We start from the raw sequence: 16011 nt of genomic DNA, 5'->3' as shown, positions 1-16011 counted from the left end.
TTAGAGCCAAAGATTGGACCAACCCTTGTCGAGGGTAGATTTAATCAAGGAAAAATTTCTCTTGCTGCATTATCAACTCGAAGATTGGAGGTTCTTCACTAGAGGACGTTCCTACTTGGATCAAGAAAGTTGTGGAAAATCTTAGACATAGGTGGGGGTGACATGGTCTTTCAACTCTGAACTCACCTCAGTATCCAATTGCAGGACCGACAAAGGTAAATAAGATTCACAACCCGAGATCTGAGAGATAAAATTGTGGCCAAGGTAAGCCATTCTCAAAAATCACTCTATATTTTAAAAATCCAAAATATTTTTTATTTTTTATTTTAATTAAACATTTACTAGTTTGTATTCTAGTTTTATTTTAAGATTAACTAGTAATCCTTGAGGGTTTGGAGCATAACTTTAGTATCTATCCAATGGATCAATATACCTATAAATTGAACTTTCAAACACACATTTATTCACAGGTATATTGAGCTAATTTTGCACATCTGCAATAAGATATAGCCACATGCATTCAGATTTGGCAGAAATCCAACATACAAGGGCTTCTCCAAGTAAGTTAAGATCTTAAAAACTCTTGTAATAAGTTCCAAAATTGTATTTCAAGTTAATATCTTTATTTTGGGATTGTTTTAAACATATTTCAGCAACTAAGAGCCATATCTACAGGCTGGAATGATTTTCTAAGTTGTTCCCTAGCGGGAATTGATCTCAAAACCTGTGCAACAGAGTTCCATTTCTGTTGCAGATCTGAAGCTTAGGAAGGGCTTAAAGTGACTCCACATTATTGTGCTAGGGGAATTTGTTGTTGTTTTCTGCGTTTTTCTGCAGATTTTCAGATCTGTAGTCACAAGACAGCAAAGAGTTTAACACAACGACCCCTCTTATCAAAGGTTTATATCAAAAAACACATATAGATTTGGCAATCATATCAATTTTTCACTCATTTGGTTATTTACATGTTGAATATTTTGAATTTTGAGTGAATTATACTACTGGTCTGCATTTATGTCCTGCATAATTCGCATTTCCATATCAGCAAAACAGCAAACAATTAATTCATCTTTTCACTCAAGACCCAAGTCAAGGCACTAGTCTTTTAATTTTGGGTTCGAGCACTTGTTTCAAGGAATCCTCCCATAGTCATTCCAGGAGTAGGTTAAAAGAGTGGGGACTCATGCTGAGGTGACGGTAGGCACTTGTTCTGTCTGTGCTATCTTAGCAAGTTGCAAGGACCTTGGCAACCCTGCTAGTTTGGGTGGTAACACATCCCTAGTTGGAAAACTTGGACTCTCAACCACGTTTCATTTGGGGGGATTGGCAATGGCGAAGTGGGAGGCCTTTCTTATATATGTGGCAAAGGACCTCTATGATCTATATTTCACACTTCTGACATTGCCCCATGCTTGAACAAAAGGAGGGGTTGAGGACTGGGGAGGCACAATGGTCACAGATGGCTAGTGCATTTGAAAATCTCATTCTTCTTTCAAACACAGTATGTAGGTTGCTTTTGCTTCATCATCGATTCATTGTCAAGACCAGACTTCATGAAGTTGGTGTTACAATTACAAACACTTCATGCAGCTTGTGCAGTAAAGATCAAACAGTTGAATAATGAATATGCTTTTTGGAGATGTTGTCAACCCAAGATGTTTTTGGACATGGTTTAAGGCTGAATCAGTGTTGCAGGGGAGCCTTTGCTTGTCAAAATTGAGTTTAGTGTTTACCCTCTTGCACAAGCCCATATGCTTGCATTTTTGGCCTTTTTAGAGCAGACATTTCCTGGTCCTGTTGTTTGTATAGTGTAACTCTTCCTGCTCTATGATGTCAGTAATTGTTCTATGAAGTAAAATATGATGCATTAAAAATAAATAAAAGCAATTTAAAAATCGTCAAACAATCAGGGATTAATTGATATGAATAGACAAGGCCAAACATTTTACAAAATTTTGCAACAGTTTACATGATTCAATGGTATAAGGATAGACTTGAATGATTATTTATCCCCTTTTATGCGCATCAGGATACTGTTGCATGCTGTAGATGGAGAGTTGGAGAAAATGAGACAGAGTAGGTGATTAACTTTAATTCAGGCATAAGACCTTAAATGACTTACAGTAGCTAATAATACACGAACAAAAAGTGATATTGTTTTGAGTGTGTCCCTGCAATAGGAACAAAGGTTGGTCTCCATTGTGAATATGAAGCCAAGCAATTTGTTTGGGCAGATATAAAGAAATGGTTAGGATGTACATATCAAGGAATTCATATAGACGGCATCAATTTTGTATCACAAGAACAATATACCTCCTCATCAATAGTTCGTATTATCTCCATGTGTCTTGGAAGAAGCTTTTGCATAAGCTCAAAAGGCCACTTCTCCAATGCTTCAGGAAGCACAGTATGATTTGTGTATGCCACTGTTCTGCAATATAAATGTGTGCATGTATTACTAAGGATTTCTGACAAGCCTTTTTTCAACATAAATATATACAACTCAAAGATACACAAATGTTTGACACTATAGGGTGACAAATGATCTCAGGTTTGAAATATAGAACAGTTTCAACCCACAGGGTTCAAGAACCACAGACAATCTTATCTGCAAATGTAGAACAGTTCAAAATTTTACCTCTGAGTAATATTCCAGGCTTTCTCCCAAGGCAGATCTTCCATGTCAATCAAGATCCGCATCAACTCAGGTACTGATAATGTTGGATGTGTGTCATTCATCTGGATTGCAACCTTTTCTGGAAACTCTTCCCAATTCAAACTGTGTCCAGAACGTCCTTTGAAACGGGAGATTATATCTTGAAGAGAAGCTGAGCACAATGTATACTGTTGCTTCAAACGAAGAATCTTTCCCTCAGTAGATTCATCCCCTGGATACAAAACATAGCAAATCTGTTGCATGCAAGAAATCCTTAGTAGATGGACATCTAGTCAAACCCAGTATTAGATGGTATTTACAAGGGAACGGTAAACAATAAAAAAATTATAGAAGAATCATTCCATGGATAGTACAGCAGATCTTTGTGCATGAGAAGCCTTTGTGATGAACATATGGTAAAAGCTAAATTTGGATCGTATTCATCATATATTAGGTAGAGGTTCACCTCCAAATATACAACTGTTATCAATTTAAGAAGTTCCATATTCAACTTGATCAAAGCTTCCAACATAGCAATTCCTAAACAACAGTTGGACCTTTTCAAACCAGCAATTCCTAATAATCTTGAGAAGAAATTTTAATCCTCTGTTGTAGATAACTCCCTTATCAGATGAACAAAATTTGACGTTTTATAGTTCCAGGGTGTTCAAACAAACCTACACTCTTGAACATCTTACTAAACCAGATGCATAATTGTATGATGAGATCAAAGGCATTATTTTATACAAGATAAACCACTTAGGTTTACCCAACTGATCATGCGGATACTAGCAAATAAGGTAGATTTATTACTTTGTTGAGGAACTGTTAGAGCATATAGGAGTAACAACATTGTCCTTGCATTTACAAAAAAGCAGAAGTAAGATAAACAAGCCAATATACCCTGTTCAATCTATGCATCTAATACAAAAGGCAATTTGGCATTGCATGCAAAAGGAAAAATAGCAATAGGGGCCAGCTTCCTGTGTTTTACTCAGAAACACCTTACAAGCATTGATGAAGATATTGCCTTAACATGACCCAAACAAAAGATTCTTCTCCAGGGTTATTAGTTTCCTAGAAATTGCTCAATGTATGAAATAAGCCAACTTAAATGTTATTATTTTATTGAATTTTTCCCAACCTATAACACATTAGCATTACTTCACATTACATGTCTCCCTCATACTGGGTTGTAGAATAAACCAAGTCAATTATTACAATATTTAATATTCAACTACACGCCTCCAAGTCTAGTCCTCAAAGCCCTTAAAGAGAACAGAGGAGAGGATGGTCAAAAGAGGCAGGTAGACGGTAGAACACCAAAAAACCCCAAAAGGAGAGAAAAAGGCTACCCATACTCAAATCCCACCAGCTGTGTGTTCTCCCAGGAATAGAACGAGGAAAGCAGAGGTGGTCAACATACATAGAGGCTACCGGATGTGCCACTCAGAGAGTCCCAAGAAGAAAGCAGAGCTCGTTGAAGACAGAAGTAAGCAAAAGAGGACTCAAACTCCAGATGCAGTGGTAGAGGCAGGTAAGATAAGATAATTTTATCAATGTCCAATGAGTGACCGCAAAAGCAGGTCAATTGGATTGAAGAGTACTAATATGAGTACAATGTTGCAGTGCAAGTGCAACACCTAGAAAATGCTGAAAGTAATACAAGAAAGAAACTTACATAAAAATAGCATCAGAACATATGTATAAAACTGTGAGAAAGGGATGATGATACTAAACACTAAGTGAGTCTCCTGAGTCTGATGGCTGAGGGTATGGGAGGTGAAGTGGGCACTGACTCACTGTCAGAGTCCCCTAGAACCCTCGAAGAGCCCGGCTGCATGATCCTAGGGTTTATGTACGAGCAAGGAATAATCCTAGCATCCGAGGTCAAAAGAAGGAAACTCTGAATGGATCTCTTGTTAATCCTCTGGATCTGGGACGTAGTCTGATGGGCATGAGGTGCTCTATGTTGGAGCCATCTGGAGCTGATCTCTCTGATGTTCTGAGAATGTGTAGCCTGATGTACAGAAAAGCACCTCCAAACTAGTCTCGATGAGATTGGGTGGACTCCCAGAAGGAGAGGCTAAGGAGAAACCTGAGGACTTACCATCATGCTGGCTGGTGCAGTTTGGGACTCTGCCTGTTGTTTGTTGCTCCAATATGACAGATCAACAGGGAAGTATCAGGTAATCAGCTTGATCATCCCAAAGCGGGGCATGGCATGTAAGAGCTAAAACCTCCCTGATAAAGAGGGCTAACCAACTATGGGCAGTCATCCCTTAGCCAAGGCACTCAAGAGGCAGGGATTCAGAATATGCTAGAATAATGGATTTTTACCGGTATGTCAAGGAAATGGCAACAACCAAGATCGGAAGGGAAAAGGTAAAGCCTATACAAGAGAAGCTAGATCAAATGAAGGGCAAATATGATGCATTCATTACTGCTATTCTCACTTCAGATGAAGAGAACAATGGAGAGAAAGATAATGCTGAGAAAGAAGCCCTGGATATTGTTGCTGAAGGAAAGGAAGCTGGGACTCCTCCCAATCCCATTCCCTCGGACACTGAAGCCAAGGAATGACCTCCAAACCCACTCTAGTATTTATGATGAATACCGTTTCAGCTGAGGCAAAATAAAGAGATGACCTTTTATTTCTTTTAATTAATTAATGTATTGTTGAAAAAAAGCTAGCATAAATCCATCTTAACTCTGGATGTTTTAAGCAGCAGTAAGTTTGCACCTGGGTTTTTAAATCCCTCTCAATGCTCAATAGATCCATAGTTAAGATGGATCTATGATAGCAGGAAAACAAAAGAGTCATCCTAAAACACCAAAACAATGAGTGAGACTTGCTCTCAACTGAGGAAATGCTAATCACAAGTTCAGGAGAAGTGATGGATAATACCCCAAAGAAAGTCAATTAGAACATGAATTTTGATCACTGTGCTCCCTTAGTTAAAACTTTAAAACATGTTAATATTAAGTGATTGATTGCACTTAGAGAAGCCAGGTACATCTACAGCCTGGGATGGAAGAGATCTCCATGTATGTGTGTCACTGTGTAATTACTAATGCTAATAAACTAAAATTTAACCAAAAAAAAGAATTACCACATCTAATGTCAAAAGAAGATTGAGTATGTTGAAAAGAACTTTAAAAAGACGGAAAAAAACAATCTTTTATTTCTTTTAATTAATTATCACAACATAAGAGAATAAGCTAGCGTAATCCATCTTAATACCACAGCTTTGAAATGGCAAAAGATTTGCAGCTGAATATTTTTTATTCCTCTCACTGCTTAATAGGCATGTGGTTAAGATGCATCTATGCTAGTCAATGTTGAGGCTGGTGTTTCAAAAGGAAGGTACCTTAATACATATGTATTTAAACACATTTTCAACATTATAGAGGACATGGAATAACAAAAGACTCAGTATCATCAGGCATGTCATCATCATTAGAGAGGATACAAGACAACTTCAAAGGGCTATTACTATCTTCAAATACATTTATTAAAAAGGATGTGGAATAACATTTCAAAATGCTTCCACTAACCCCAAAACAGACTAGCCCTAGAGAACTTGATGACTGGCATAAACCTACCTTTGCTGCATTAAGTTGGGCCTCCGCTGCTTTGTTGTGTTCACCTGCAGTGAATGCTTGAAGATCAAAATCTTCAGCGCGAACTTCTGTTGTCCACAAACGTAAATTGAGTGTGGTTTTGGTCTTATAGCCAGGGATTGGAACATCATATGCAATTGCCTTAACATCCTCCCCACCAACCCAGCGTTTTGTCCCATCAGGCCTATTCTCAACTTTTCCAAAAAATTTAATAGGGTACGAAACATCATGCCTTGCAATTTCCCAAGGATTCCCCATCTGCAAGCCATCAAACAGATTAGCTAGTCGCAGTCTAACCATTCGGGAAAATTTCTTCCAGATCATCCTGCTGGAAAAATCAATGCAAGATGATATAATGCAATTGGAATTTCTCAAAATCAGCAGCACAAATACACAATTTGTTTTTTACTGTCGTGATTGAAATGTGATAAAGAAGTTGGAAGAAATTTTATCAACATATACAACAGAAATGATTAAAGATAATACAACATATGCATTGTCATTTGTCACATACAATACATTACCTCCAGCCAGCTTTCAGCTACTTCCTCCTGACCATCTTTTGTTATATTCTGATGGAAAAGGCCATACTTGTATCGAAGTCCATAGCCCCATGCAGGATAATCAAGTGTTGCCAAGGAATCCAAAAAACATGAAGCCAACCTTCCCAACCCTCCATTTCCAAGTGCTGCATCTGGCTCCTACATAAGCCACAACATAGAAAGGAAGGATCAGACAACTTACAAACAACTAACAGATTAGAGGATTAGAAAATAGATCTGATGAATCAAAGCAAGCCCAGTGGTTGGAAACACTGAATTAACTCATTATCACCTACCCCTATGAGAATATATGCTATCAAATGGAAGTGCTGACTTGCAATTATAATTTAACCTCCCAAATCCTTTGAGAATAGAATGAGCCCAATAAGTTTTGGAGATGCCAGTAGAAAATAGGAATGAAAAAAAAAATAAGCTACCACATAATCTCATCATTTTCAATCTGTACCTGGTAATATAGTATATGCATGCTTTATAGAAGACGACAAAGAAGTTTAAACAGTTGAACAGGGGCGATGTTTGAGAAGTGACCAGCATGAGGTAAGGTAAAATGTCATAACAACAAGCAAATTTGCAGAGGCAACAATTGACCATAGACAAGATGAATGCGGAAAAAGAATTGATGTGGCAATTACATCTAGATTCTAGATTCATATTTGATCAAGAGACTAGAACGGCCAACTCATTGAGATTTTATTCAATTGAAGTGTTCTTATTTTCATTGCATAATTGCATTTCTTATAACTGAATCGACAGGGCAACAATTATGCTATGTTTCTGCCTATAAAAAAGTATTCTTGCAGTAACAGAATCTCAAAGTCTGTTTACAGGCAAATAGTCAAAAATAAATTACGTAATATCAGAGAGAAATACACTACCTTCAAAAGGAAAGCAGCTATCTCTAGAGTGGACCAGTCTCGAAGAAGCAATGGTTAAACTAATATCCAAGTTACATGTAGTCTTAGGAGACAAAAGATTATTTAGCAAATGGTAAAAATCCTTGGTTGGGCTTGTAATATGCATTGCCTGTCCTTGCACAGTTACTTTATGTTTATGTTTATCTTTGGTTGTCGTGATGCTGACACATAGATATATTTCGAGCTTCTGTTCTCTTGGGTTGTCCAAGATACCTTTCTGCAATTGTTGCTGAGCTGCAAATCAACCATGTTACTTTCTATTCTGAAAGAATCAGATAACATGACAACCTCTTAGCCAGCATTTTTTTTACATTTGCCCTTTTCAAGAACGCATGGCAGTTACCTCGTTATAAGGCAATGGTCCAAACACATTGACATCCCTTATTTGAAATGTAACTGGTTCGTAACAAGCAGTAACTGAATATGCCCAGTTGCTACTCCCTAAAAAACGTTTTTTATATGTTGAGAATCATGCTATATTTAGCCTGATTTTCCTGTAAGACCCATTTCTCTATGTAGACAACACCACTCCTAATTTTAGGAAATTGTTTGTAGCATTGTTTCTGAAATTCTAGAGTATGAAAACTTCAAGTACATATCTTATTTCTCTACCTAGTTTCATTTCGTGTTTGCTGCACCCACATAGCCGTTATGCTGGAGTGATGCAAGGTCTACAACAATTGTTGAACATTGCTTGCTTAATAACGGCTAAAAAGAGGCTAGATTGAGAGCATGAATATAGCCGAAATACTGAAAATTACTATGCCCAACAAGCTTTTCAAGCAACTGTCTTTGAAGATCCTAAAGAAGATGTAAAAAAAAAAACACCAAATACCTGCTCAGCAACACTTTCCAGATTAGATCCCAGCTTGCTCAAAGCCTCCGCATATGCATCTGTCAGCTCTAAATTACCAATTGCATTCAACAGAGCCCTACCCTGAACAAACATCAATTGCAGTAAGTTAAACATACAACTCCAAAAACTGCTCGAGGAGAAAACATTAGAGGATAAATTCATCCAAGCAGCGAATATTAACAAGACAATGCCATGAGAATCCACAAATGAGCTACAGGATTTAATATAAATTGACTTATCTGTCTTAGTTAGATGTGTTTGACCCTGTCCTAGTTAGAACTGTTAGACATTGTCTTAGACATGTGAAGCAGTACATGCCAAAGGTGAAAATATTAACAACAAAACTTGAAGGCCTAAGCCTTGCATAACAATAACTGAATATAAAATTACTTGTTTAAAATCTAGAAGGGATTTTCAATGAGAAAAAGGAGATTGAAAGGAAGTTTCAATCTTGGACAAGGAAGATTGGGATGGCTGGAGAAGCAGGAAATAAGGAGACAAGACAGTCTTCATTAAGCCAAAGATAGGATCATAGGAAAGACCCCACTCAAGTTCCAAATGAAAAGATTCTCAGATGCACAGATGTATGTCTGACTGGAGAAGTAGTAATGAAGCCCTTTCTCCTCTCCATCAAAATAGGTAATTATTACAACCAGCAATAAAAAGAGAAGATAGTACATGTTTTTTACCTCATTCCTTGTATGGCTTAAACTGCTTTGAATGTGTCCTTTGAATGTTACCTTTCTTCTCAAAAAATACAGGCTACTGTATTTTTGCTTATTTAATCCATATATAAGCTCAAACGTTGAATATGACTGACCACAAATCATATCAGACAATGTGGGATACATTCTTTGATAGAAGCACCATATCATAAAGCTTCAACGGCCCAAAACCAGGAACAAAATAGAATGCAGTCTTGCAAATTAATTTGTATCAAAAGAATTTCAAATTTAAAGAATAGGGAAAAAATATGAAGCAAACCGATGGTATGAACAAGACATCAATACTCCGTTGCTGAAGAGAAAAACTTGGACATTGAGTTATGAAGTACTATAACAACAAGAAGCAATTCTGCCCAAAGCGCCATGCGTGGACAAGGAGGGAATTCACCCTAGAAAGGAGTGAAGAAATTTAAGGAAGGTTGATCAACTAGAAAAAAATCCTTTACATTTCCATAAATTTTAAAAGGAAACTCTACTGTGATGGCCCCATTAATGATGGTGAATGTTGGGGTGCTACTCCTCAATTGGGTTTTACGAACCGTATGACGGATATAGATTCAAACTGCAAACCCTAGTGGAGACCACACCGGTATTGTCCAACAACCCACCACATTGCTTGCAAACTCCTTTAAAATTTAAAGCCAAGGTAGACACCGAACTATGCAAGGATGGACTTCATCCAAAGAAAATGGGCCGATGCTTTAGATCACTGAAATTTATTCTCCAAGACAAAAGGGTATGCAGATGCTGAGAAATAAAAACCACATATAAATTATTGGTAGGAGTTACAAAAGGTCAAACCACATATAAACAATTGGTAGGAGTTATAAAAGGTCAAGCATAAGTAATTCTGCTTAATGGATTATGTGAGAAACCTGAAAACAAAATATAACTTTTGTGACAAAAAGTTGGACAACAAGTGGCCACATACACTAATGAATTTCATGAAGGGTGAAGAGAAGGTGCTTCATAGATCCATATGGTAAGTAAGATAAATAATGTTCATTTCTTTACATTGTGATAAATTAAAGAGGAAAAAAAAACAAGCCCTCACTTTTTCATTATTTTAAGTGATACAAATATGGAGGAGGTCTCTTCACACTGGGATGTACAGCATCTCACTTTTCTCAATGTAATGAAGCACACTAGGGACTCCACACACCAAAATTTATAGAGTTAAAATTTTTTGATATCCGAAGATTCTGAGGATGGTTTTAACAAAACCAGGATGGTGGATAGTAAAAATGGGAAACAATTTTTTTACACTTTTTTTACAAAGAATGACATATTCTTAACCATGTAGATAGTAGAAATGGGAAATAACTTTATTTTACAGTTTCTTTTACAAAGAAGCACATATTTTTAACCATTAAACCTATTCAAGATGTATATAATCTAATTTTGAGATCACAGTCAAGACAAACACTAAATTGGTGTATGACACTCTTTTGTTTGTAGGAGACAGGACTTGTCTATGTATAGCGATTTGACTACTAAAGTTTATGAAAGTGTACATATTCCACCTCCCTCTGGATTTGAACTTGTAATCTCTTACAAACTGGCAAGAAAAACAATCTTTTCCAAAAAAATGAATTAAAAAATACCTTCATCAAAATAAATATCATAAGTTTTGTGAACCCTAAAAGAAAGAACTAAGAACCTTACAAGACCAATTAATTATAAATAATCTTAGGGAGGTACAAGAACCCTGTGAAAATAAGTTGTAGTTTATCAACAAGGGACGTGGGAAGAGCGATGGCTAGGGTTTCTGAAACTACTTTCTGCACCGACGCCGCTCTCCAGACCAGAGATTTGAGCAACAATGGAGAATATGGGAAGGGAGCATGATGCCCCCACAGAACACCTAAAAGGAAGGCAGCACGATGCCCCCACGGAACATTTGAAGATGTACAACCTGACGATGCCAATCTGTCAACCGTTTGGCTCCTCCACGAACCAGAATACGAATCCCCTGCGGTAGATCGACCCCCACACTGGTTAAGGTTGACCTCTCCCTTCCTGAATTGAGGCGTTTTTTACAGAGTGGGACAAGGGCTTATAGAAATGGGCAACCTGATGGTAGACAGGCCCCTGCACCGACCAAATCAGTTAGACTACAAACAATTATACTCTGGCTTCTACCGATCCACTGTCCACAAGTCAAAAGGCAAAGGAGAGGCCACTTGGACGGTTTGGGTAGCACAGGACAGGTTATGGGATATCCATCCGGGTGTTTTTAACTCAGATCTATCCCCAACATGTCGCACGGCACGCCTACCTACTTATGATAAGACAAAAACCCTGTATATAACTCATAACAGGGAGACAGATCCACCCACTTCTGAGGTGGACATGATACAAATTTTTATTAAAACGCTGGAAGGCAAACATATTTGCTGGAGGATCCAGAAGGGGAGGCGGATACAAGACTTAAGGAATGAAATCCAGACTCACCTCGGTATACCAACAAGCATGCAAAATCTGATCTATTCAGGACATTGCAGGATTATGAAATCCAAGATAATCACACACTACATGATTATGGTATTGCCTCAGACTCGAATATCATAATCAATCTGCGTCTGAGGGGTGGATGCTCCGGAACCAGCTCAAAGAGCACAGGCTCTTTTAAAGATGCAGTCAAAGGAAAAGGGAAGGAAAAAGCTCAAACCAAACCAGCATCACTGCCCGATCTACCAGGGCCCTACATCATGGAACAAAAAGCTCAATCCCCTGTCCTCACAGTCACAATGCCTGAGGTAAATGATTTGTATTCAGATTTCTGCACCAAAGCAGTCATATGTAGATTTAATGGCTTCTGGCCTAAATCTGATGTTTTGCACCAATGGATATTTGTTGCATGGTCACCAAATGTTGAAATACACTTATGCTCCAAAGGGTTTTTCATAGTCAGATTCACCACAGCAAAAGAAAAGGAACAAATCCTCAATAAGGGACCATGGTTCTGGGGCAATGCAAGACCCTTCATCACCCCTTGGTTCCCAAAATTCGATGCCAATACAATGGTGGTATCAAAAATGCCAATTTGGGTCAAGTTGCACAACCTTCCATTACACTTCTGGCATCAAGATGTTTCAATAGCTATAAGGAACTACCTGGGAAAGTTCCTAACGATTGACGCAGACAAATTCACTAGGAGCATATTTACCTTTGCCAAGATATGCATCGAAGTAGATCTTAGCCAAGGACTACCAAACTGTATCACATTGATTTTCAATGATACACAGTGGACTCAAACATTAGATTACGAAAACACAACTTTTCGATGTCGTGGATGTCTACAAACAAGCCACCTCCACAGTGCCTGTCCACAAGCTAAAAAAGACCCCAAATGGAATAAGAAGCAAGCCAAAAAGCCAAAAGGCTGGCAATATACAGAGCCCTTGGAAGAAGAAGCCAAAAAAGCAGAAACAACAGAAAATAAAGCAGAAATTGATGAACAAAAGGCCTTGAACAGCGTACAAAAGAAAGAGAAAGATCCCACCAGCAATCCTCTACAGCAACAGGAATCCCAAACACTAAAGGTTGGCGAAAAGTGGAAAAGAAGAAAGGTAGAAAAGAATAGGCTTGGCTGTAATTTTTACAGTTTTTTTGTATCTTGTAAATAACAGGATCAGACCATATGCATATGCTATTTAGCATCTACAACATGTAATTTTGTCTTATGAATAAAATTACGATTTTTTTAATGGGAAACAAAGAAAAAGAGAGAAAAAAACAAAAAAAACACGGTGAAATGTTGACATTGATAGTCAAAAATGAACCTACTAAACCTACTAACTAATAACTACATTGATAGTCAAGAATGAACCTACTAAACCTACTAACTAATAACTAATAGATTGACTAATGCAAGAAATTGCATTAGCTCACAATTGAAGTCAAAAGAATGTGATTGTAGAATTTCAATTAATTTTTAAGCAATTTAATTTCCTAATAACACCATACACATTGACATAACCGTACGATTTTAAAATGTCCTCTCCCCCTCTCTTTTGGGTAGTTGCCCAGATGCAGCAGATGCAATCAACAAGCGAGGTAATTTCAAGTTCTCAATGTCTCCTGCAGACGCCGTTTTGTACTTGCGAATATGAAGCCACTCCAAACGAGGTCGTTCCATTTGATATAAATGGAATAGTTTTGAGATATCCCAACTCCCAATACTAAGAACTTCCTTGAAGGCATCAATCTCAAGAAGCTCCAGTTATGTTCAATACTGTGGATTCTAACGGAACAGAAGGTTTTTTCTAATCTCTGCTATCAGATTTCCGAGATATATTCTGAGTCCTAGTTAATTACTAGATGATAACTAGTATGAGGACCCTTTATTTTTTTATATACAGACGGAAAACCTCGATAATATTCTGTATTTTGATGATGAAGAAATATGGGTTGTAGGCAGTAAAAACTCTGGACTGCAAGAAGGCCTTAGGATTGATTAACAAGTTTTTTGGTTCCGTCAAATCTGAAGTGGGATATAAAAGAAAACCACAGACTCCAAGAACATCTTTCTTTCTATAATTGATGGCCTTGTAGAGCCTTATATAGCTTCTATATACGATCTGTATTTGAACCACCAAACCACCGAAACCAAAAAGCATCAAATCACTGAATCAAGCTGCTTCTTCTTATCAGTGTATGCCAAACAAGCTCTTTCCCATTCTGGGAGTATTACAATGGAATGTAATACAGCTTAGAATACTCTAGAAAAATCCTTTTGGCTGAGAAGCTATATGGGTGTGGTATCTGTTCAGACAGCTACTCAGGACTTGCACCTAGCCCCAAACCTATAAAAAAGCCCATACAATTAGGCAAGACAGCCCAGTAGGAATGAATAGGGCATTTGAGCTTCATCAACTAACCAAGACCGTATTGAATATATATTGGGTTTATCTCAGGTGGTTGGGAGGAATAGTTGGCATCCTCCCCATCCAAGTTCAAGTCCAGCAAGTGGTATGTTGAGCTTATATCAAGTACATTGTTGTAATAGCTTCGAGACTTGTGGTTGAACAGCCTTGTGCCCTAAAGACTAGAAGGTGGGTGGGGTGTTTGGCTAAAGCTCAAATGTTAAATATTATACCCTTGTCCAAAAGACTAGAGGGTGGGTGGGGTGTTTGGCTAAGGCTCAAATGTTAAATGATTCTAGCTTGGGTAGTTGAATGGCCTTGAGTCTTAAAGAATATCTTACCCTTGCCTAGAGAATGAAGAGTGGGGTGCTTGGTTAAGGCTCAGATGTTAAATGGTTCTAGCTTGGGTGGTTTAGAGATGTTATTCTCCCCACCTATGTTCAAACCTTGTCAGTGATATGTTTGCCCCTCCCAGGTGGATTGGGACTAGCAAGGTAATAAATATCTCATTCTAGCTCAAGTGCTGGAGGTGGAATGAGATGTTTCCAACCTTTTTCTTTTTTTGTCAATTTAATCTATTGTGGATGGTTAAGAGGAAGTCATTATCCTCCCCATTCAGGTTCAACTTGAAATCCAGCTAGTAACATATTCGGCTTTCACTGTCCAATTAGGACTGGCAAGGTACCAGCCATCTCACTCTAGCGTAAATGTGTGAAGGGGCTGGCAAGATAGCAGCGATCTCACCTCAGCTTAAACGTGTGAAGGTAGCTCTAGAGGTTAGCTCAACCAATTGTCGAAAATGTTACTGAACATTGATTAGTTACATACAAGCGTTCCCTTGAAAAAAAATATAAATATAAAGGTTCAGATATCAGCATGTACTAAACTGCCTTTAGATACCTTTCAATATATTATGTTGTTAATGTGGAGTTACATCTCTAAGAACATACATATTCCCTGAATATATATACCTCCGAAGATATATAATATCCCCTGGCAAACAAACTTAATATACATGCACCTCCACCAAAGAAAATGGAATTTAGCTGTATTTCCAATCACAAACCCCCAAAATGAAGAAGAAGAATGAGATTTGATAGAATCATGCCTGTAAAAACTCCATTGATAAATAATAAGTCTCCTTAGGATTAATCTCATCATAGTACTCTGTTATCTCATTCCACCGTCGGATCAGACTATCTCGTACGCTCTCCGCAGTCGCCACGTAAGCTTGTGGCAGCTCAAATTTAAAAGGCGAGAAACAAGGCGTGAACTCTGCATGATATTTAATATTTGACGCAATAGATGAAGGATCTGCCGCCGTAGGCTGAGCAACAGCAGGAATTTCTGCAAAGATAAATCAACAACATATTATTATCGAATTCCAAGGTAAATATACTTACAAGAAATTCAAGTTGACTTTAGTTCAGTTAAACGAATTTTGGACGCATGTGTACAAATATCCCAAACTTCTGACGTTAAATGTTTAAAGATTTCCTTCAGCCAAATGACATTCGGAATTGAAAAATATCAAACTCGAATTTACATTATTTAAGCTTCCGCTGCATATTTAAGACTCTTACTACAGTTTAATGGGGTGAAATCAAATAATGTAATCTGTGATTTCCAGAGTAAAGTGGATGATTTCTGCACTAAATGTTAACCCGAATTTCGGATTAAAATCCGAACATAAAAATGCATCGATCACACTCTAGGACGCTAGGATTTTAGACATTTTTGCCTGAAGATCAAACTTCTCGATTTCTGCACTAAATGTTAACCCGGAATTTCGGATTAAAATCTGA

General features: G+C 37.7%; 1 protein-coding gene across 1 annotated transcript in view; it reads right to left on the bottom strand.

Moving 5' to 3' along the window:
* The window catches only part of PHS1 (Glycosyl transferase, family 35), a 55233-nt gene that overhangs the window by 38731 nt on the left and 491 nt on the right, over positions 1-16011 (bottom strand). The window contains exons 2-7 of the mRNA XM_089379194.1: positions 15315-15553; positions 8593-8694; positions 6805-6981; positions 6263-6538; positions 2639-2910; positions 2314-2431 (exon numbers count right to left, since the gene is read on the bottom strand). Coding sequence (XP_089235320.1) covers positions 2314-2431; positions 2639-2910; positions 6263-6538; positions 6805-6981; positions 8593-8694; positions 15315-15553 — 1184 coding nt within the window. The remainder of the gene's footprint in view (positions 1-2313; positions 2432-2638; positions 2911-6262; positions 6539-6804; positions 6982-8592; positions 8695-15314; positions 15554-16011) is intronic.

This window comes from Pinus tabuliformis, chromosome J (genome assembly GCF_031772625.1).
Source record: "Pinus tabuliformis cultivar Carrire ecotype Pingquan chromosome J, CPIR1, whole genome shotgun sequence".
NCBI lineage: Eukaryota > Viridiplantae > Streptophyta > Pinopsida > Pinales > Pinaceae > Pinus > Pinus tabuliformis.
The sequence above is the reverse complement of the archived record's forward strand: the minus strand, read 5'-3'. Positions and strand labels throughout refer to the sequence as shown.